This window comes from Pocillopora damicornis, chromosome 13 (genome assembly GCF_964200805.1).
Source record: "Pocillopora damicornis chromosome 13, jaPocDami1.2, whole genome shotgun sequence".
Classification (NCBI taxonomy): Eukaryota; Metazoa; Cnidaria; class Anthozoa; order Scleractinia; family Pocilloporidae; genus Pocillopora; species Pocillopora damicornis.
The window spans coordinates 15,817,766-15,840,173 of NC_142682.1; the positions used below are offsets into that span (position 1 = coordinate 15,817,766).

Below are 22,408 nucleotides of genomic sequence, written 5' to 3' on the forward strand. Positions count from 1 at the left end.
TTTCATCTTTAAATGCTCACCCTTGTTACTTCGAGGCAATTATATTATTCAATACCAAGCGAAAACTACAACTAAATCCCAGCATAGTGATAAAAGAAAGCCCATTCTTCGTTTGATTACGGTGTAAAGCAGTAATTCACAGCGCGTAGCTCATTTCAATCTGGCCAATCAGCTTTTGCAACTGACAACGACTTGGACGCTTACACACCTTAGCCAGACCAAAATGGGAAATTAGCACCCACTCTCCATTAGGTAACCCCTCCCCTCCTAACGTCTTTTCTGGTTAAAATGGGCAAAAGGAAAAACTTCTCGTTTCATTATTTGTGAGCTCCAGCCATGGTCAACTCCTTCTACCAGCAGATAATATAGATGAATCGATATCATGTCATATCCTACTGCATGCGGACATCCTACCAACTATTAAATTGTTATGCCGCGTCGTCGCTCAATGTTTCAGATCTTACCTACGTTTGTTCTTCTGACCAACCCATCGGTTGCCAATAAAACAGCTGCTTTTTGAGCTCACTTGACTCAAAATGACTTTCTTTTTCAGCACGACCCCAAGCCCTGAATTGAACAGCCCAAGAAGCTTTAGCTTTGAAATTTACGATGTCCTCTTCTTATCGACTTTTCGGCCAACCATACATTATCATGATGTCTGTTTTCTGGATGTCTGTCTCCGCCTCGCCATGTCCAGATAACAGTATAACCATCCGGGATTCAGTAACGGGGCACGTTCAGTGCCAGGACTGCTTGGTGTGTCCGGCGGGGCAGGGTCTCTCCGTGGACTGTGGTGATGTAATATCACCACAGACACCCATCGTTTGTAAGCCATGTGAGCTAGGGAGAACTTATTCATCTGAAAGCGAGGCCGGGGCGTGCAAGAGTTGTATGAATTGTGGAGAATATCGAGAGACTATCAGCCCTTGCACCTTGACCTCTGAGGCAGTGTGCGGGAAGAACTGTAAGCTTGGAGCTTACCCATAGGATATGCTTAGCTCGTGTAGACCGTGTTCCGCTTGCTGCAACGACAAGGAAGATATCATTGAGCCAGAGTGTCAAGTGCCGGGGTTGCCTAAAAGCAAGCAGTGCAGCGAGCTTAGATCGGAAAAGTGTAGCAAGGTGATAGCTAATGTGAGTGTCAGTACAAGGGTACTTGACGCGGAGGCCAATCCCTCCGCGTCATCATTGGCAACCTTAACAAAAGTGCAAGCGTCCACTCCAGTCACAGAGCACTCTAAAAAGGATTCAGCTTCCACGGACGATGTTTCTCCACTATATGGTAAGATGATTGGCGTTGCAATTGGAGTTCCTTTAGTGATCTTGGTGCTGGTGGCGCTTAGCCTTATGGCGCTTATCCTTATCGTGAAAAAAAGACGTACAAGGCAAGCATGTAAAAAGACTGGCGATAATGATGTGGAAAGGCTTGATGTACAGGGGAGTATAAGGCCAGTCAAGGACGAAAAGTCTGATCAACTGCCGCATCCAGTGCAAGAAAGTGAGAATCTCACAGTAGCAAAGCCGGAAACGCAACTTCCGGCTGAAACAAAAGTATAATCATTCCCTTTTCTCAAGGGATCAGTTGTTATTTTTCGCCTGGGGTGGGGTGGAGAATTTTGGGAGGATCACGTGGTTTTCAAGAGGGAAGGGAGGGGGGGAGCTCAGTCGTCGCCAACAGAGTACAAAGAGCGGACTACAGAAAATTGACTGCTAATCAACTGCCAATGAGGATAGGGGATCACGAGAATATCACAGAGCCTCAGGGGCAGATCAGGTGAACTTATCGTGAGTCAACCAAATTCCTCCACCTCCATGGCCGCTAAATAAGGACCAGTCCCTAATGAATTATTGTCGTCACCTCCAGCGGTAATTTTCGATGAAAAAAGGAAATTTAGTGTTTCCTTTTCATTGTTTAGTTACAAGAGCGGTTATTATGCTATGGTGAAAGCACGTTTAGGGTTATCGCAAACCTAATATAATCATCTCGAAGAGCTACTTTTACTACTTCTAATTAGATTTAATACAGGCAAGCGGATCCGTAATCGGCTTTGGGAAAATTTCTGAAAACTTCAAAAGAGACTTATTATCTATGATTATAGTCCTATAACTTAATTTTGTCACCTTCGGTGCGATCCTGTTGTTTCCTGTTCATCGTTTAGTTTTAAGACTGGTTATGCTCATATGCTCTGATGAAAGCACTTTAAGAATCTACTCATAATTCAGGCTTTTTTTCCAAGGGTTGGTTTCTCAGTAAATTTCATCATAAAAGGAGAATACTTCTTAAGATAGTTAATTGCTAATTTTAAGTAGATTTCCTTTCAATTATTTTTCCTGATTAAAAATCCTTCCATGCCACCTTTACGAAACATCAACCTAACATATTGATTTCTTCTGCTTTTTATTATCTTAAAATATGTGTTCAGCTGTCATTTAGTTTCATTGCTTTAATGTAATTGTTTAGAATTAAGGTTGAGCTATCAAATAGATATGAAAAAGAGTTTTATCTCATTGCAAAATGCTTCCGTTCAATAAAGTATGTTGCCTATATGGACTGTCACCAATATCTTTCCAATTCATTCTCTTGCTATCATCACGTCGGCGAGCGGCGCTGAATACTTACTTAGATGGTGGTGTAGTAGAGGACCTGCGTAGATGGCTTTGACTTCTCAACAGGTTATAATCGGTTCTTGGCATCCAACACAGTCTAATAACCCTTAAACACCCAAGATTTGATTGTTAATTCTCCCCTCTGGCTGTTACACATTTCCTTGTAAATTATTTAAGAGAGTTTGGAGTTAGATCAAAATAACAACTTTTAGTTAACATGTTAGAGTATTCTCGTAACCTTTTTGCTGAATAATGTATAGATATTACAGGGAGAAGTTACATGTTAATCACTTCTGGGAATTAAAGAGTTTATGGCGAGCACCGCAAAGGGAGCACAGCGGAAATAACAACATGTACACAAAACGTAAGGCGCGATTGCAGTACATGTGGCAGATAACAATACAACATTGCGACCTATGAAATGACGGGCCGTAAGGGCAGGAGGCAGAAATGACACTTATTTCGGAAAAAAAGACGTTAAAAACTACAGGTCGAATCTTGTATTGAAATCAATAATACGGACGTTTAACGAGGAAAATCACTTGTGACAACAGTTTATTCAGTTCTTAGCTTGATCATGATCTTATTATCATATAACGAAATTACGAAACTCTACTCTCCATTTCATATTTAACCTATTTTACCATAGTAACCAAAACTGGCATTTTAATGTATTGGTGTAGATCGAAGGAAGTTCAATATTGGAATCGATTCGTTATTGAAGAAAATTTCAAGGTACCTTTGACGTTATAATTTTTTAACTGGTGGCATTTTAGCCTAAAATCAACCTTCAAAGATCATGGTTATTATAGTGTCTGACTACGCGAGTAATCTTAATTGTCAAAAACAGAATTTGTTCCTAAGTAAATTAGGCTATCAAAGAAGATTGAAATCTTCGCACTCACCATGTTTTCCCTTAGCTATCTTCTATAACTATATATACATCCTCTTATAGAATGAGATAAAATTCGTTAAATTTCGTACCAAGGTCCAACTTGTGTGAGCAGACGCGGGAGGTCTGCGTACAAGAGATTACGATGGGCATTGATTTCCATACAAATGCGCGAAGTAGTCTGCATCCTTCTTCAATAACACTTTCGGTTTGTCCAGCTCCATGATTTTTCCGGAGTCAAGCATCATCACACAATCGTAATTAATAATCGTGCTCAGACGATGAGGAATGGTAATGACAGTGCTGTCAAGGAGACAGTTTCGAACAACTTCCTGAATGAGGCGATCCGTTCTGTACTCTACGGTGGACGACGCCTTGTCTATTACAATAAATTTGTTTTTCTGAAGAAGCGCACGTGCAAAGGAGATGAGCTGGCGCTCACTTGGACCCAGGGTAGCTCTGCAGTCCACGAGGTCCTGGTACAATTGTTGGGAAGGCTCTCGACCTAGGACTTCAATTGACATTTCTCAAGGACTTTCCAGATCTCCCTCTCGGTATGGCTAAGGAATGGATCCACGTTCATGTACAGTGCACCCATAGAGAAGATTGGCTCCTTGGTGATAATTGAAAAGCCAGGCCTACTCCTTTGAAGGTCCAGGTTGTGAGTATTTGTCAATCATTATCTTAGCCAATTGAAACGGTGCATTTATAATAGACGACTTTTCAGCTCCTGGCCGTCGTGCGATGCCAAACCCCTCCCCAGGTACGCAGCAAAGGAGATTTCTACTAATTCCCATGGACCCTTCTCTACTGTAGCTCAAGGAGTTGCTTTCGAAGCTGACTGCGCCGTCTTTTGGCCACGGCACTGGAGATTGAATCTCCATGGCGTATCCAGGTTCGGGTACAATCACGGCGTAAGCCAAGTTGCGATAAACAGCGCTCAAGCTGATGATGATGACACCATTTTGCAACACATCATGCAACAACTGAAGGGTGTAGATCAGAGACAGAATGGTGCTGTCTGAAAACAATTTTAAAAGAGGGTTAGTCTTTTATTAACAAAATCCCTTAAATATGGCGCATAGTCTGCGTGACTTGTCTCCCCGTTCAATCTCCACGATCCATGTTTAAACAGAATACGAGAGAGATGAGAAAAATAGTATTCTAAATGATAACCTATAACTAACTATTAAATTTACCTTATTATTACCGTCGCCTCTCAATGTATACCACGCAATTTGAAGCGTACGTTTCCCCTGTTAGATGCTTGTCACAATGGCTAATTACAGAGAGCTGTTCATGGCGGAGACAAAATAATTTAGATTATCAACTGTTCAACAGTAATTGCCGCCGAAGCGACATACAACGGTTAAGTTGTTGGATTTTCAAAAAGATCTGCCTACGAACTTTCACAGCTTTGATTCATAAAGAGATAAACGGGAATTTAAATGGAAAAAAAGGCTTTTTGATTCATTTTGTTTACTTCCTGTCCTGGGTCCAAAGATCACCTTTTCCCCAGCATTCTTCGTGGATAACCGCTCAATGTGGATTTAACTGCATACAGTGTATAATCTCTCGTTATACGGTAATGACCAGACAAAAGGGCACCATTTCCTATTTCTTTGTGGTGTCCATGTTCGTGATCAGAAAGGCGTTCTTTTAGTTGTCCATTTGCTGTGTTAACTCGATGATTTGAGACTTCACACAGAGGTAGGCCGATTCTTTCCATTTTCCCTTTCTTGTTTTGTTTTTTTTTTTAAGCAAGAAAAGAAATCACGTGTAACTTCCATGAGCGAGACTTCCTGAAGTTGCAAGGAAATCAACTATCGACGTTATTTGTCTGGGCATGATAGACTATTCGTCTGTGCTACTGTGACACGTGTCACGAGACTGAAACTGAAATAATTTGGCAATGGACCAGGGAATGATTGCAGGTGATTTGAGGATAGTAAAATCGCCTCCTGTGTTAACATTGGCGCCGGGTTTTGCACGGCTGAGATCTGATGAAGAAGCATTACTCTTGTGTAGCCCACAAACATTAAATGATTTTCTTGTGATCGGTTTTTTCTGACCATAGTTAGTTTTTTCTAACTATGTTCTGACTAAACGTCTTTATTACTTAGGACATCCTTTACATTGCATCCGGCGTTACGCGTCTTTAGTGTTTCAGTAGTTGAAAGTTTCTGCAAAATATTTCCATATAAGGTAATAAAGGAATAGCGCGATTTATTTCGCTACTCGTTACCTAAAATGTGCTTCGTAAGCACACTAATTTTGTGTTGATGAGTCACAAAATTTCAAGTTCCTGTTTGCGATCTGGGTGCCTCCACAGTAGCAGATGGGACATCTTCCTGGCTTTTTACTCTTGCTAACGTCTCGATCGATTGACCAAATTGAACATCAGGAGAAGACAACAAGAAACTCTTCAAACAAGGTAGAACTTCTTAAGTAAGAGAATCTAATGCTATGTAATCGGACGCTCCCAAAACTTTTAAATGATCACCTAAAGAACTTCGCGGTAAAATGTTTCCGCATCACTGGAAAGCCCTCCGACATTTACAGTGGTGTAGTAAATAATCATGTGTCTGGCCTGAAACGATCGGTTGATTCCATGGCATATATCGCTACCGTGAGGCAGAGCCTAAATGCAGTTACACAAACTTTAAAAAAAAGATTGTCACTTTTACCCAGTGTCCTTTAGCTAAAAACTCCTTCATGTATTTTATAATCAGTATCCTAGGCCGGAGAAGCCCTATTGTGTTACCTGATTGGAGAGATACGGTGAAGTTTTTTAGCACTACACTTCACTACATTTAAAAAAAACCTCAAAAGACAAAAAAAGCATTCAGATGTTCATGAAAAATCAGTTTATACACACGATCAAATGTTAGTAGAGAACAATATAGAGCTACCCATGCCAGAACTCAGAGGCTTTTCTCTGTTTGTTTTGACTAGTGTTAATTTCTCATCCTTCCGGTAATTTAAGTAATTTCCTCATGCCTTTGAATAAGCTGTTGACATTGTCAACAAAGCGGAGCAGTTTTATTGTTTCCCTTTTACTTGAGAAGTTCGAAACACGAGAGCAGAAGAAACGGAGACATCTTCCTTCTGAAAGCAGAAAAAAATTTTTAGAGGGGAGTAATAGCGTGGAACAGTCTATCTAGTAATGATCTGGCAGCCAAAAATATGAAAGAATTCAATCGTGTATCAAATTAGCAACAGTCGGCGTCATGTTAAACATAGACTTTGCCTATGAATATTAACAAAATTTTTGTTTTAAAATTTGAAAGCGGGTAAATCAAACAGGTAGATCGTTAGGAATGTATATACCACAGTTTAAGTTTCATAGACACTGCATTCGTAATTAGGTGAACTGGAGTTTTGCTAACGAACGTAATTATTTTAAATACACGACCCCACCAGGAATGCTGAAAAAACTCACCCCTAAATTAAAAGAAATATTCCAGTTGAAAATAAAGCAGTCTTGGACCCGACTATTTAAAGTTCTACCGCCCCCAAATTAACATTGGTTCACAGATAAGAGTAATGCTAACTTTTAGTGGGACAGCCATTCCGTTTCCTTTGAAAGCGAACTGCACGAGGAGATGTGGAGAAATGGAGCAAACAAAGGGACAAGCAAAAGGAAGATCAGACGAGCCTTGTTGTCCTCTCCTGTTCATTTTATTATCAGTTTTCTAGGCAGAAGAGGATTGCCATTCAGTAAAGAAGACAGTAAGCGGTGTTTCCTGATAGTGATGTGTTTCGGCGGACCATAGAACCCTCTAAAAGCTTTCCGAATTTTGTTTTCACTTTCAAATGTTTTCCCATCATTCGTGAAGTTTAACTCATTTCCTTAATAACTTGTTGACATTGTCAACAAATAGGCGTTTTTATTTTTTCCCAGGGCGAGCTTAGGTCACTTGAAAATATCAGTTTCAGTCGTACGCACTTTTTTCAGTCAGCTGTAATATTAGTCTGTACGCATTTATCATCGCCCCGCTGTAAACATGAGTTGTTCTGTTCAACGCACCCATTCTAACGGTTGTTTTCAGTCGTACGCACTTTTTTCAGTCAGCTGTAATATTAGTCTGTACGCATTTATCATCCCCCGCTAATAACGGTTGTTTTCAGTCGTACGCACTTTTTTCAGTCAGCTGTAATATTAGTCTGTACGCATTTATCATCGCCCCGCTGTAAACATGAGTTGTTCTGTTCCACGCACCCATTCTAACGGTTGTTTTCAGTCGTACGCACTTTTTTCAGTCAGCTGTAATATTAGTCTGTACGCATTTATCATCCCCCGCTAATAACGGTTGTTTTTCAGTCGTACGCACTTTTTTCAGTCAGCTGTAATATTAGTCTGTACGCATTTATCATCGCCCCGCTGTAAACATGAGTTGTTCTGTTCCACGCACCCATTCTAACGGTTGTTTTCAGTCGTACGCACTTTTTTCAGTCAGCTGTAATATTAGTCTGTACGCATTTATCATCGCCCCGCTGTAAACATGAGTTGTTCTGTTCAACGCACCCATTCTAACGGTTGTTTTCAGTCGTACGCACTTTTTTCAGTCAGCTGTAATATTAGTCTGTACGCATTTATCATCCCCCGCTAATAACGGTTGTTTTTCAGTCGTACGCACTTTTTTCAGTCAGCTGTAATATTAGTCTGTACGCATTTATCATCGCCCCGCTGTAAACATGAGTTGTTCTGTTCCACGCACCCATTCTAACGGTTGTTTTCAGTCGTACGCACTTTTTTCAGTCAGCCGTAATATTAGTCTGTACGCATTTATCATCCCCCGCTAATAACGGTTGTTTTTCAGTCGTACGCACTTTTTTCAGTCAGCTGTAATATTAGTCTGTACGCATTTATCATCGCCCCGCTGTAAACATGAGTTGTTCTGTTCCACGCACCCATTCTAACGGTTGTTTTCAGTCGTACGCACTTTTTTCAGTCAGCTGTAATATTAGTCTGTACGCATTTATCATCCCCCGCTAATAACGGTTGTTTTTCAGTCGTACGCACTTTTTTTAGTCAGCTGTAGTATAAGTCTGTACGCATTTATCATCGCCCCGCTGTAAACATGAGTTGTTCTGTTCAACGCACCCATTCTAACGGTTGTTTTCAGTGATACTCTGTCATGTGAACAAAGAACGACTTTCGTTTGCTAAAATTATAATTAGTTTATACATTGTGCGCACTTATTCGGTAAGTTGGCAAGTCATCAAGCAATGAATTTCAGCTAAAGGAAATTGTTTGTTAATGACCACGTGATCGTCCCTATCTGCTTTGATAATAGAGAGGTTTTTATAACTCAACCGCGTGACTAAATCTAAGAGGAAGATTCAGTGAACTTCAATTGCAAGCACTTGATCCTGATCTTGCAAAAGAAGGCTGTTTATAAGGTACTTGTGAAGAAACATGTCTGTCTCTTAAGTATCAGGGCAGTTAAGGGGAATTTTTAGGGTTTGATTTGGCGCTTATTCGAAAATGACTTTTGTATTAAATCAACAAAGTCAGGCGTACTCAAGGAGATAACATGCATTCATCAAGAGTTAATGTTACGTGGTCGAGCGCGATACGTGGGTTATAACCGAGAAACAAATATTTTCTCACCCGGTCCACTTCAACTCAGCTAATAAGTTTTTTATGATAATGATCATCGCTTTCCATTATCTTCCTCTCCTCTATCAGCTCGGCATTTTGTGAGACCGTCTCCCTTTATTCGGCTCTGCTGACACCATCACGTACGGCCCTTATATAAGGATTCTTGTCTATATTTCCAATACAAACGCGTGAGGCCGTTCAAGTCACATGATGAAGACCAGGAAAAACTATTTCATTTCCCATTTCCATACATTCGTGATCATAAAGGCGTTCTCTTAGTTGCCCATTTGCCGTGTGCACTCGACGATTTTAGACTATAGAAGTAGGTAGGCCGATTCTTTCCGTTTTACCTTCTCTGGGAATTAAGAGGGTCTCAATAGGGTGATGGATTTTACGGCTAACGGCTAGGGAAAAATTTGGCTAATATACGGCTAAAGATTAATCTCTCACCATAGTTGTCAAAGAAAGTGTGCTTTTACAGTCATCTTTTTTTTTTTTCTAAGATTGACGATAAAAAATTGTCAGGTTTGATTTTTTGGCCGTTTTTCGGTGAACGGTTAACCCCATTGAGACATTGTTTGAGAGGAGAAAAGAAATTACGTCTAACCTCTGGCAGCGAAATTCATTGACAGAACATATCAATGGAGGTGTAAGGTCATTAAGAAAATCCTTTACTTTGTAGGAAGTCTAAGCCCTACAATAAGTTTCGCTCTGCCAACCAAGATGAAAGTGAATGAAAAACATTAAAACCATCTGTGTTCAGAAATTGTGCAACGGTTTAAGTTTGGGAAACACTGAGTTTTTATAAGAGCAAAGTTGTGGAAATTTCATGATTTTCCGCGCCTCACGTGCTACCGGAGTAATGAAAATATTTCATGACAGCGACAAGGGAGAAGTTGTTTGTCTGGGCGTGAAACATAAAGTTCGTTGTTCGTGAGCGCCGGTAACGAGAGTTTTTATCCAGGTTTCAGCAATGACTATCTTTTGTCTTTGTAAAACTTAAGACATTTTCGTCAAGTACTCTTTATACATTGTTGAACTGAAGACGTCTAAGACATTGCTGAAACAATTTAGCAATGGACCAGAGATTACCTTGCAGGTGATTTGATAATAATAACGTCGCCGCTTCCTCTTTCGCTTTGCTTGGAACGTACTATCAAGTTGCTGGCGGTGGAAAGACTGGACAAAAACATCAAGCCCTGAAAAGTTAACAAAGCCTCGACGTATTGAAACTCTAATGAAATAAGTTGGAATACTGGAGTGAAGGGAAAAACGAGGCTGTAATCAGATCTTATCGCGATCAGATCCTTAACAGGTATTGCTGATCACCTGAAGTGAACTTCAAGTGTGACAAAATTGTTTTCGGTAAATTAATTTTTTCAGCATCGCCTGATGAACCTGAAACGATCGTAGGACTCTTTATTTTTTTAAGGGCTTGAGTTTGGTTGGAGTAACTTTACAAAGCATAACAACTTCTTTAAGTTTTTTATTTTTTATTGAACTTTATAAGCAGGAAAAGGTTACCATTGAAGCGATTTCGTCGCCTTTTTCTTTTCCTATTCTGATGGCTAGAGGGTGAATAAAAGTTTGAACAGGCAATGTTTTTGTAGTTAAAAAGAAGATATCTTAAACACCGTAATGTCTACCAATAGATAACATTGCGATTGGAAGCCTTCCAACCGCAATGACTACCACTTATCTATTGCCGATAGGCGTGACCCGGTACGTCATGTCCCTCCGGATGTTGATTGAAGGGAATTGAAATATCAAACATGTGAAACCAGTCAGTCACACCGAAAAGTAACCAACCAAGGAACATCTACATCTTGAAGTTTTGTAAAACCTGCCGTCAAGGACTCTTTGAATTATCATACAGTAAGTACCACTCTCTCTCCCTCTCTTCTTTCGCCTTAACTGAGAGAAGAGAAATCATTCTACATTTACATAAAATTATGTACGAGGTTTGATTGCCTGGAGATCAGACAAGGCAGCGAAAGTTATTTTCGCAAATTACTGTTTTGACGTGAGGTTGAAATCCTTGGCGTTCTTTATTTTTTTCTACTTTCTCTTAAAACTTAAACTTTCGTTCGTCACTGAAGGGAGTCGGCTTGTTCAAAGTGTTTCAGCAAACAAATTTAAATTTTTCACGGAAAAGCTGAATGTTTTCTATGAGCATCTGCCACGTGCTCTGGGGCCGCAAAACTTCTTCGTCATTACAATATGAAATTGAAGGCTTATCAAAATCTGCCGCTGGTATAAAAAACCAACCAAAAATGGAGAATAATTTTGTTTGCCATGGAAAGAAATGGATCTGTTACCGCGCACATGCGATTCACTGAAGACAAACACAGCGGCGGAAACAACAACATTTAATAGGTCACTATGCCTTAGCTTATGGTAAATTCCGGTTTTATTTACTTCTACAGGGAATACATTTCCGAAAAAACTGTGGCTTAATTTTCAAACGACCCAGAGCTTGACAGGGTTTAAGCGCGGCCTCAAGCAAATATTGCGAGTCAACAGTGGCACTAAAGCGTCGCTTAGGAATCCTGCAACCCGCCTCTCACTGAAATCTCCTTTTTAACTCGTGAATTGCGCGCATGCGCAAGAGCGAGTTATAGATACGATGTGGGGAATGGCATTCGCTCGCTCGCTCGCTCGCTCGCTCGATTGGTCGATTCCTGTAAACTTTTTTTAGATTTTAGGCTTTTGAGTGCATTTTATAGTTTTTGGCGAGCAATAAACAGACGAAATGGCGACCTTTGTTGCTAAGAATAGTGGTGGGGTGAAAAAGAAGCCAATGATAATCTTAAAATAGTTTTTTTTTTCGTTTTAGTTTCAACAAGCGGCGCCAGCGACTGGCAGGCATGCAAGGATTCATACTGAAATAACAGAACAACCTTCGTTTTTCATAAAATTGTAATTTACAATCCTTGAACTTGAAAACAATCCGAAGATTCATTGAAAATATCACTTACTGCGAAGCGCTCGGAGTTTACAGATGTTCAAAAGCTTTTTCTGTTATAGCGTGAGATTGAGGACAAAATTGATCATTACGTTTCGTCGCGTGTGTTTTTCCTGTGTGAAGCAACAAAAGATGCCGGCGACTGACGAAATAACAAGTTAACACGAAAATCAGATAACACCTAAACAAACAATTTTAGCTACCGATTTTCAGTGAATTTTTAAAGAACAATTTTCTTTTAAGTTTCAAGACAATTTGAAGATTCAACATACATACAACGTACTAAAATGCGAAAGTTACACACCACAAAATTGATAAATAGGCCTGAAATGAAATTCTATCTTGTTATTGATCATACGTTGCCTAGCACGTGACCTAAATCTACCCAGGCGGAGATCCAAAATGACGGTGGCAGGCTTGGGTTAGTTATATCACTCAAAACTCGTTCCCGTTTGTCTCATTTGATAAAGAGGGAATCGTTAATGTTTTCATTAAGACAGTATTGCCTTGATTTTCTAATATTTACAACGAAAGACAGTAAATTTCACTTTTCACCCACATTTACTTCCAACCTTTTCTTTTGAACCAGAAACAAAAATGATAGACGTTTAAAACACATGACATCATCCACCTTGTCAAATGTAATAGCATGATCATTTCAATTGTAATGCCTTCTTATCCAAACGTTACTTTGTTTCTTTGCTACATTAGCGAACACTGAACTACTGCTCGTACTCTAGATATGACAATCAACCACAAAATTCCCTAAACCAGATAACATTAAACATATAATCTAAAAAATCATATAGCGACGCTTGATCGCCGCTAGCTGGACCGTACGAATCTCACTGATCGACACAACAAATATCGCCCCAATTTCTTTCATGGAACGCCTCCTTTATTAAATGTCGTATTTGACCGTGAAGCTAAAAATAATTGATTCACAAAATTAGGGACAAGAAATTAGCTATAGAAACACTCGAGGTAAATTAAACTTACATTGTTGCCGGATCTGGCGAGCGTTGACACAAAAAGACCTTTCCTTCCTTCGATAAAAACGACAGACAATTTCTTTCTATTAAACCACGAGTGCTTGCGAAATCGATCGAATTATTGAATTACACAATAGATCCGTTCTGTTTGGAAATGCGATACCACTTACGGAACGCGTGACGAGGCACCTAGTGTGACTTTTACAGATTATTAACTAAACGATTACTAAATCAAAACAAGGGATAAACCCGTGCCTTAGGGGCACTTACAATCATGTGTCAATTCACGAGTTTGCTCACAGAGCACTTTGATTGCTTTATGTGCTTGAAGGCATTTGTAAAATTTATATCTTAACAACAGTTTTACGAGTGTTAGCCAGTTTATTCCGTCTTTTTTTTCAAATATTTTTTCACTGCTTGACTTTCGAAACCCTTGATATCGGGCCTTAAATACACAGGCGGTAAATAAAAAAAAAGACTTTCAGTTTTTCGGAGTCAGTGACCACCGAAAATGGGCCATTGAGCTTACGCAACCTTGATAACCGGAATAAGAAAATAAATAATGACTGGTCGCGTGGTCCCTGGAAGCGGGCTTCAGCATTTCCGATCAAGATACACTTCTGATTTCGTCTTTAAATGAACGTTTGGAAAGTTATGGTAAATTCAATCAATTTCTGTATTTGGATCAAAATTTGAACCAATAACACGAGCGGAACTGGACCAAGACAAAACGGAGGCTGTAAAGTGTTCCACCTCATTATAATTATGTCCTTAACATCACTCTATATTACTATCACTCTAGATACTGCGAGCCCCCTCATAGATCAAAAACCTATCGTTTATTGCACAAGTAAACCAGGGAAACTAAAACATACGGTATTTTGCTTTTCAGTTTATTTCGTAAAAGAATAAACCACAATTTTATCGGTTTACCTAACCCACTTGGAATGTTGGGAGAACATTCGACGTTCTCCCAACATTCTAAGTAGGTTTTTCCGCCTGTAAACCTCGCCGGGGACCCCACTGTAACTTAGCATGAAAAAATTGTCTTAGCAACGCTACACCGAATGTGTAATGTATTGCGAATGACATTACGCTAAGCCATCTGAAGCAACGCTACATCGTTTGTGTAATGTATTGCGAATGAGTGTTAAGCTATTCGCAATTGAGCTAATCCATTTCCAATTTCATGTTCCAACTCGACATAGGCAAGTAGACCATTTATCATTTGGCTAAACTGTTCTGTTAAGGATGTTCTGTTTCATGAAGGAAAACTAAACCGTCTATAATTTGGCCACGCCATTCCTTTATTAGCTATGCTATCCTGCAGCTGATCCTTAGATCAGCTTTGTGTTTGCTGATCAATTTGACATCCTTGTATTTTTGGTGGTGACTGCCGCCTATATTTTTCTATATAGCGTAAAGGACTAATGCGATTTATTTCGAAACTCGTGACCTAAAATGTACTTCGTCAGCATGACACTGGACCAAAAATCGCATGTTGTATGGATTAGTCAGGACATCTCACTTTCCTGTTTGCGATCTGGCTGCCCACGCAGTGGCAGATGGGACATCTCCCTGCCTTTTTACCCTCACTAACGTCTCGATCGACCAAATTGAGCATCAGAAGAAAACAAAACGAAACTCCAAAAACAATGTAGAACTTGTAAGTAAGAAAATCCAATGCCATGTAATCGGATGCTTTCAAAAATTTTAAATGATCACCTAAAGAACTTCAAGGATAAATTATTTCCGCATAGCTGGAAAGCCCTCTGACATTTACCGTGGTATAGCAGATAATCATGTGCCTGGCCTGAGACGATCGGTTGATTCCATATGTCGCTACCATGAAATAGAACTTAAATGCGGTTGCGCAAACTTTGGAAAACACGATTATCACTTCTACCCGGTGTCCTTTAGCTAAATTATTTTTATAATCAGTATCAAAAATTTTTGTTCAAAATTTGAAGGCAGGTAAATCTAGTCAAGGTCGTAGATCTTTAGGAATGTAAATACCGGCAGTTTAAGTTTCACAGACACTGCATTCGTAATTAGGTGCAAACTGTTGCAGACGAACGTAATTATTTTATATCCACGACCCCACCAGCCATGCGGACGAACCTCATCGCTAAATTAGAATAAGTACTTCAGTTTAAGTCCCACCGTCCCCCAAATTAACATTGGTTCATAAATAAGAGTGATGCTAAATTTTGGTGGGACTTCAAATTTTCCTCTTTCCCACGTGCACCCTCGCGTTTTTTCAACATGATCTATTTTCTGATAATTTTAGACCAGTACTTAAAAACACCTAAAGGAAATAGAAAACAATTCAACTGATGGCAGACCGTCTACAGCTCATAAAATCCACAACGACAACAGCAACAATTTATCACAAGTTTCTTAAGTGGGTGCATCACGTTACCTACAACGCTATAACAAAAGATATCGATACAGAAACGCGAACTGCGCGAGGGCATAAGGTAAAGTCGAGCAAATAAAGCGACAAGACGAGTCTTGCTTACATGTAAAGCCAATTGTTGAGAGCGAATTAATAAACAAGCATGTAAGACCGCTCATGTAGGAGAAACAACCCAAACACATTTCGCTGCACTTGACTATGATGATGCGTCGAATATTTTTCGATTCAGCGCTTTATTCGTGACCCCATGCATTTGTCATACTTCTTACACGTCAACATTTTCACAGTGTGGTCCGCCTGAGGTAACAGGTCTTCATAAAATAAAGAATTTGACTCATAAAGCCAGTATCGAAAACTTAAGTTTATACTTGAATTGAAACATTGACAGTGTTAAACACTCCTATTCTAGAGGCTTAGATTTTATTAATTTTGAGGTTTAAAGAAGATGAAGATTACTTCGCAATTTTCTCGACTTAAAATACGTAGCTTCCTACTGTTCTGGCGTGTTCGAATTTTGTGACGTCTGACGTCAACTGTATCACAATCCGTTAAAAATTTCCTGATGTATCCTTACGATGTTAAATTCCAGTTTTCGTCGCCTTTCGATTCAATAAGAAAAAACGCCCCAAGATGACCTATATATGTAACTAGTTGGTACACAAAATTTTTCTCTAAGTCATCCTCTTGTTGCAGCGTGTGCGCAACTTGAAGTTGTAGGCCAAGCAACGACATTTCAAGACTCTAAGGCAGGATACAAGCTTTAAGGCAGGATACAAGCTCTAAGGCAGGATATAAGGTGAGATAGGTAGAGAAACAAGAGAGAATAAAGTGACTGTACCTGAAACGGAAACTCAAAGTTTCATCGGATCAGCTGAAAACGAGAAAAGCCATTTAACCGTAGTGGTCACACGAATCAATCACTTTCGCTATTGCGTTCGCTGTTTTCTTCTATATTTCTGACATTCAAGATTAATTTCAATCTTTCCCCGAAAGACTTTAACTGAGTTAATTCAGAATTTCATGTTGCCGCTAGGCTGGTTGTCATTCAGAATCATGGCTCGAAGTTTTGTATTTATCGCGAGCCTGTAAGCCAGCTGAAGTAATTTCTTGACTTTCCCACAGGAGGAAATATGACTGATTTGTTTTTTGTTTTTCTTTTATTCAATCGAAATGCTCACTGTCTTAATGAGATGTTCTGCTCCTGGCCTTGTTTAAATTTACTGACTTTTCCAAGTGTCACATTTTATCTAACTGAGTTGTGTTCGCCGCACGTCAATTGCGCGACGTACGATTTCACCTTCCGGAACTACTGAAGGTAAAAAATGTCACAGTGATGATTGACACCATTTGTCAGTTACTGATGATTTGTAACGCAAGTGCGCAACAAGCAAAACCAGAAAACTATATTTGTTTGCGACCTTAAAAAAATCTTCCCAAAAACCCGTGTGTCGCGTGCCATTACCGCATTTGGCAAACCCCAAAATCTACAGTTGTAAACGGAAAATAAAATTGTTTTATACCTTAGCTGACATAGAAGCTTAGAGGTGAAACGATTTTCAGACAATATCGAAATCTCACCTATTTTAAGCTTTCTTGTCTGGTCTATTTGTGTTGCATGACTTAACCCGAATAGACTTAAAACATTTAGGCTCAACTACTTTATACATTTGCCTCTAAACTCATAAAACCTTCCGGTGTTGGCGTTGGCTTTCCCGTCGCAATCAAAACGCCTGGGATTTGCATCAATTACGCACTTGTAAACGAGATAATGCTGTTTGGAATGATTTAAGAACTGATTTGCAAGATAACCAGGTCCCTATCTTTGTTTTATTCGATGTATTTGGGAAAATTTACTGCTACATTTTTCGCTGGATTCCCGAAAGGAAATCAAAACACTATTGTTAGCAAGCGATCCAAGATTTCAAGACTCAGTTCGCTTTTATTTAAGCAAGGCTTTAAACAATGTAAGGGCCTTTCTTTCATACATTTCTTCAACCCAATATGAAAACTCTTAGAAGGGGATGCTGTTGATTTTCATCGTGAATTCGTTTATCAATAAACTTGCTTGATGCTGAAGTTTATCAAAAAAAAAATATCCACGAGGCTTACCTTTTGTATTACTGCGATTTCAATCGCTGGTTGCGGCGAACTTGATCGTCAGTTTGAATCGCACGTGATTTTCGCCACCGATCGATGCGGACGCACTTGGCGATATATTTTTAATTTCTTGAGAGGCAGCACTTTCTTCATGAGATTATTGCAGTCGCTTGACGCTACATCATATATATAGTCCGCGAAATTGTGGCGAATATCAGAGATCGGCGACAATAATCGCCATCACTGCAGCGGGCACACCTGGCGATTTGGCCTATTTCCGCGATCTGCGCATAAAACCGCTTAGTGTGTCACCAGCTTAAATTAAGCTCTGATGGGTGATACTGCGTGACAGAAAGGTTTCGTTTCTTTGTCTGGTTTGTTTCTGTTTTCCTTACTCTTAGTGGATTGCAGGAGTTTAGGAGTGCACGCCAAATTTCACCGTCAGCTTCGAGTTCATCAGAACACATAATAATTATATTTTTCATCTTTAAATGCTCACCCTTGTTACTTCGAGGCAATTATATCATTCAATACCAAGCGAAAACTACAACTAAATCCCAGCATAGTGATAAAAGAAAGCGCATTCTTCGTTTGATTACGGTGTAAAGCAGTAATTCACAGCGCGTAGCTCATTTCAATCTGGCCAATCAGCTTTTGCAACTGACAACGACTTGGACGCTTACACACCTTAGCCAGACCAAAATGGAAAATTAGCACCCACTCTCCATTAGGTAACCCCTCCCCTCCTAACGTCTTTTCTGGTTAAAATGGGCAAAAGGAAAAACTTTTCGTTTCATTATTTGTGAGCTCCAGCCATGGTCAACTCCTTCTACCAGCAGATAATATAGATGAATCGATATCATGTCATATCCTACTGCATGCGGACATCCTACCAACTATTAAATTGTTATGCCGCGTCGTCGCTCAATGTTTCAGATCTTACCTACGTTTGTTCTTCTGACCAACCCATCGGTTGCCAATAAAACAGCTGCTTTTGAGCTCACTTGACTCAAAATGACCTTATTTTTCAGCACGAACCCAAGCCCTGAATTGAACAGCCCAAGAAGCTTTAGCTTTGAAATTTACGATGTCCTCTTCTTATCGACTTTTCGGCCAACCATACATTATCATGATGTCTGTTTTCTGGATGTCTGTCTCCGCCTCGCCATGTCCAGGTAACAGTATAACCATCTGGGATTCAGTAACGGGGCACGTTCAGTGCCAGGGCTGCTTGGTGTGTCCGGCGGGGCAAGGTCTCTCCGTGGACTGTGGTGATGTAATATCACCACAGACACCCATCGTTTGTAAGCCATGTGAGCTAGGGAGAACTTATTCATCTGAAAGCGAAGCCGGGGCATGCAAGAGTTGTATGAATTGTGGAGAATATCGAGAGACTATCAGCCCTTGCACCTTGACCTCTGAGGCAGTGTGCGGGAAGAACTGCAAGCTTGGAGCTTACCCAGAGGATATGCTTAGCTCGTGTAGACCGTGTTCCGCTTGCTGTAACGACAAGGAAGATATCATTGAGCCAGAGTGTCAAGTGCCGGGGGTGCCTAAAAGCAAGCAGTGCAGCGAGCTTAGATCAGAAAAGTGTAGCAAGGTGATAGCTAATGTGAGTTTCAGTACAAGGGTACTTGACGCGGAGGCCAATCCCTCCGCGTCATCACTGGCAACCTTAACAAAAGTGCAAGCGTTCACCCAAATCACAGAGCACTCTAAAAAGGATTCAGCTTCCACAGAGGATGTTTCTCCACCACATGGTAAGATGATTGGCGTTGCAATTGGAGTTCCATCAGTGATCTTGGTGCTGGTGGCGCTTATCCTTATCGTGAAAAAAAGACGTACAAGGCAAGCATGTAAAAAGACTGGCGATAATGATGTGGAAAGGCTTGATGTACAAGGGAGTATAAGGCCAGTCAAGGACGAAAAGTCTGATCAACTGCCGCATCCAGTGCAAGAAAGTGAGAATCTCACAGTAGCAAAGCCGGAAACGCAACTTCCGGCTGAAACAAAAGTATAATCATTCCCTTTTCTCAAGGGATCAGTTGTTATTTTTCGCCTGGGGTGGGGTGGAGAATTTTGGGAGGATCACGTGGTTTTCAAGGGGGAAGGGAGGGGGGGAGCTCAGTCGTCGCCAACAGAGTACAAAGAGCGGACTACAGAAAATTGACTGCTAATCAACTGCCAATGAGGATAGGGGATCACGAGAATATCACAGAGCCTCAGGGGCAAATCAGGTGAACTTATCGTGAGTCAACTAAATTCCTCCACCTCCATGGCCGCTAAATAAGGACCAGTCCCTAATGAATTATTGTCGTCACCTCCAGCGGTAATTTTCGATGAAAAAAGGAAATTTAGTGTTTCCTTTTCATTGTTTAGTTACAAGAGCGGTTATTATGCTATGGTGAAAGCACGTTTAGGGTTATCGCAAACCTAATATAATCATCTCGAAGAGCTACTTTTACTACTTCTAATTAGATTTAATACAGACAAGCGGATCCGTAATCGGCTTTGGGAAAATTTCTGAAAACTTTAGAAGAGACTTATTATCTATGATTATAGTCCTATAACTTAATTTTGTCACCTTCGGCGCGATCCTATTGTTTCCTGTTCATCGTTTAGTTTTAAGACTGGTTATGCTCATATGCTCTGATGAAAGCACTTTAAGAATCTACTCATAATTCAGGCTTTTTTTCCAAGGGTTGGTTTCTCAGTAAATTTCATCATAAAAGGAGAATACTTCTTAAGATAGTTAATTGCTAATTTTAAGTAGATTTCCTTTCAATTATTTTTCCTGATTAAAAATCCTTCCATGCCACCTTTACGAAACATCAACCTAACATATTGATTTCTTCTGCTTTTTATTATCTTAAAATATGTGTTCAGCTGTCATTTAGTTTCATTGCTTTAATGTAATTGTTTAGAATTAAGGTTGAGCTATCAAATAGATATGAAAAAGAGTTTTATCTCATTGCAAAATGCTTCCGTTCAATAAAGTATGTTGCCTATATGGACTGTCACCAACATCTTTCCAATTCATTCTCTTGCTATCGTCATGTCGGCGAGCGGCGCTGAATACTTACTTAGATGGTGGTGTAGTAGAGGACCTGCGTAGATGGCTTTGACTTCTCAACAGGTTATAATCGGTTCTTGGCATCCAACACAGTCTAATAACCCTTAAACACCCAAGATTTGATTGTTAATTCTCCCCTCTAGCTGTTACACATTTCCTTGTAAATTATTTAAGAGAGTTTGGAGTTAGATCAATATAACAACTTCTAGTTAACATGTTAGAGTATTCTCGTAACCTTTTTGCTGAATAATGTATCGATATTACAGGGAGAAGTTACATGTTAATCACTTCTGGGAATTAAAGAGTTTATGGCGAGCACCGCAAAGGGAGCACAGCGGAAATAACAACATGTACACAAAACGTAAGGCGCGATTGCAGTACATGTGGCAGATAACAATACAACATTGCGAGTACATGCAACAGTGCCATAACTCATTGTGCATTGCGACCAATGAAATGACGGGCCGTAAGGGCAGGAGGCAGAAATGACACTTATTCCGAAAAAAAAGACGTTAAAAACTACAGGTCGAATCTTGTATTGAAACCAATAATACGGACGTTTAACGAGGAAAATCACTTGTGACAACAGTTTATTCAGTTCTTAGCTTGATCATGATCTTATTATCATGAAACGAAATTACGAAACTCTACTCTCCATTTCATTTTTAACCTATTTTACCATAGCAACCAAAACTGGCATTTTAATGTATTGGTGTAGATCGAAGGAAGTTCAATATTTGAATCGATTTGTTATTGAAGAAAATAACAAGGTACCTTTGACGTTATAATTTTTTAACTAGTGGCATTTTAGCCTTCAAAGATCATGGTTATTATAGTGTCTGACTACGCGAGTAATCTTAAGAGAGAATTTTTCTGGAGACCGCGTGAAATCAAAAAAATGCGGCACATGCCTAGAAAAAGCCCTACCTTCATACTTCGCTCAAAGATACCTTAGGGTAAGTCTATAAACGTGGTATAATTTTTTTGTTCAGAACTGTTTTTATTTTCTAGAAAATCACCAAACACTATATCGAGCCCCAACCGCCATAACAGTGGCCCAAATGAAGCCGACGAGTAGGGCAACAAAAACGTTATTCTTCAAAAGCGCAAAAGAAAGCAAGTCTTTCCGAATATTATCTATTTGTATACGAGGTATTAACAAATGATTTAAATCTAATAACGGGATTATTGACATAACTATGAATTATTGGCGAATATTTGAAAATCGCCAAAATTTGATTGATTAAAAATTTCATTTTGGAGCAGTTTTTCAATAAAAATTTTTCCTACTCGGTATAACTCGGAATCACTTGAGATGAGCATTTCTGAAAATTGGAAACGATGTTCTTTTCAAGGATATAAAAATTAATTTGGGGCTCTTAATTACTGCGAAGAAATAGCCCGATCTATCTCGTGCAAATCGCAAAGCCGCCGTGTAAACAACCGCAGATAATCCAATTATTCTTTTATTATCGAAGCCATAATTTCTTCAAAATCTTACCGCTTTGAGCTGTGCTTTATCAGAAACTCAATATGTTACCCTTACCTTCTGAAACCAGTGATTAAGGAGTGATGTTTCCATTATTTTTGTTTCAAATCGCCATGTTCACTTGAAAAGTGTTTACAACGTCCGGCTTGACCATTTACAATACTCGGAGCTGTTCATAAATCATCGCAAACCATCGCAACTCTATATTCTGCTTCCATACAACTCCAGTATACACAAAAGTCTTTTTAGCACGATAAACCAAGATG

At 39.7% G+C, this 22,408-nt stretch overlaps 2 protein-coding genes across 4 annotated transcripts in view; both read left to right on the plus strand.

Annotated features, from left to right (window-relative positions):
- The window catches only part of LOC149035686 (uncharacterized), a 57,807-nt gene that overhangs the window by 10,393 nt on the left and 25,006 nt on the right, over window positions 1-22,408 (plus strand). The window lies entirely within an intron of this gene.
- LOC113684770 (uncharacterized) lies at window positions 10,898-20,590 on the plus strand. 2 transcript variants are annotated; one of them, XM_089190919.1, is made up of 3 exons: window positions 10,959-10,982; window positions 16,177-16,279; window positions 18,612-20,590. In XM_089190919.1, exon 3 carries the CDS (start codon window positions 18,668-18,670, stop codon window positions 19,598-19,600), a length of 933 nt encoding a protein of 310 aa, XP_089047045.1. In that variant the 5' UTR covers window positions 10,959-10,982; window positions 16,177-16,279; window positions 18,612-18,667; the 3' UTR covers window positions 19,601-20,590. The 2 variants fall into 2 exon arrangements, with proteins under 2 accessions (XP_089047044.1, XP_089047045.1); XM_089190918.1 differs by lacking the exon at window positions 16,177-16,279 and having other exon boundaries at window positions 10,898-10,982.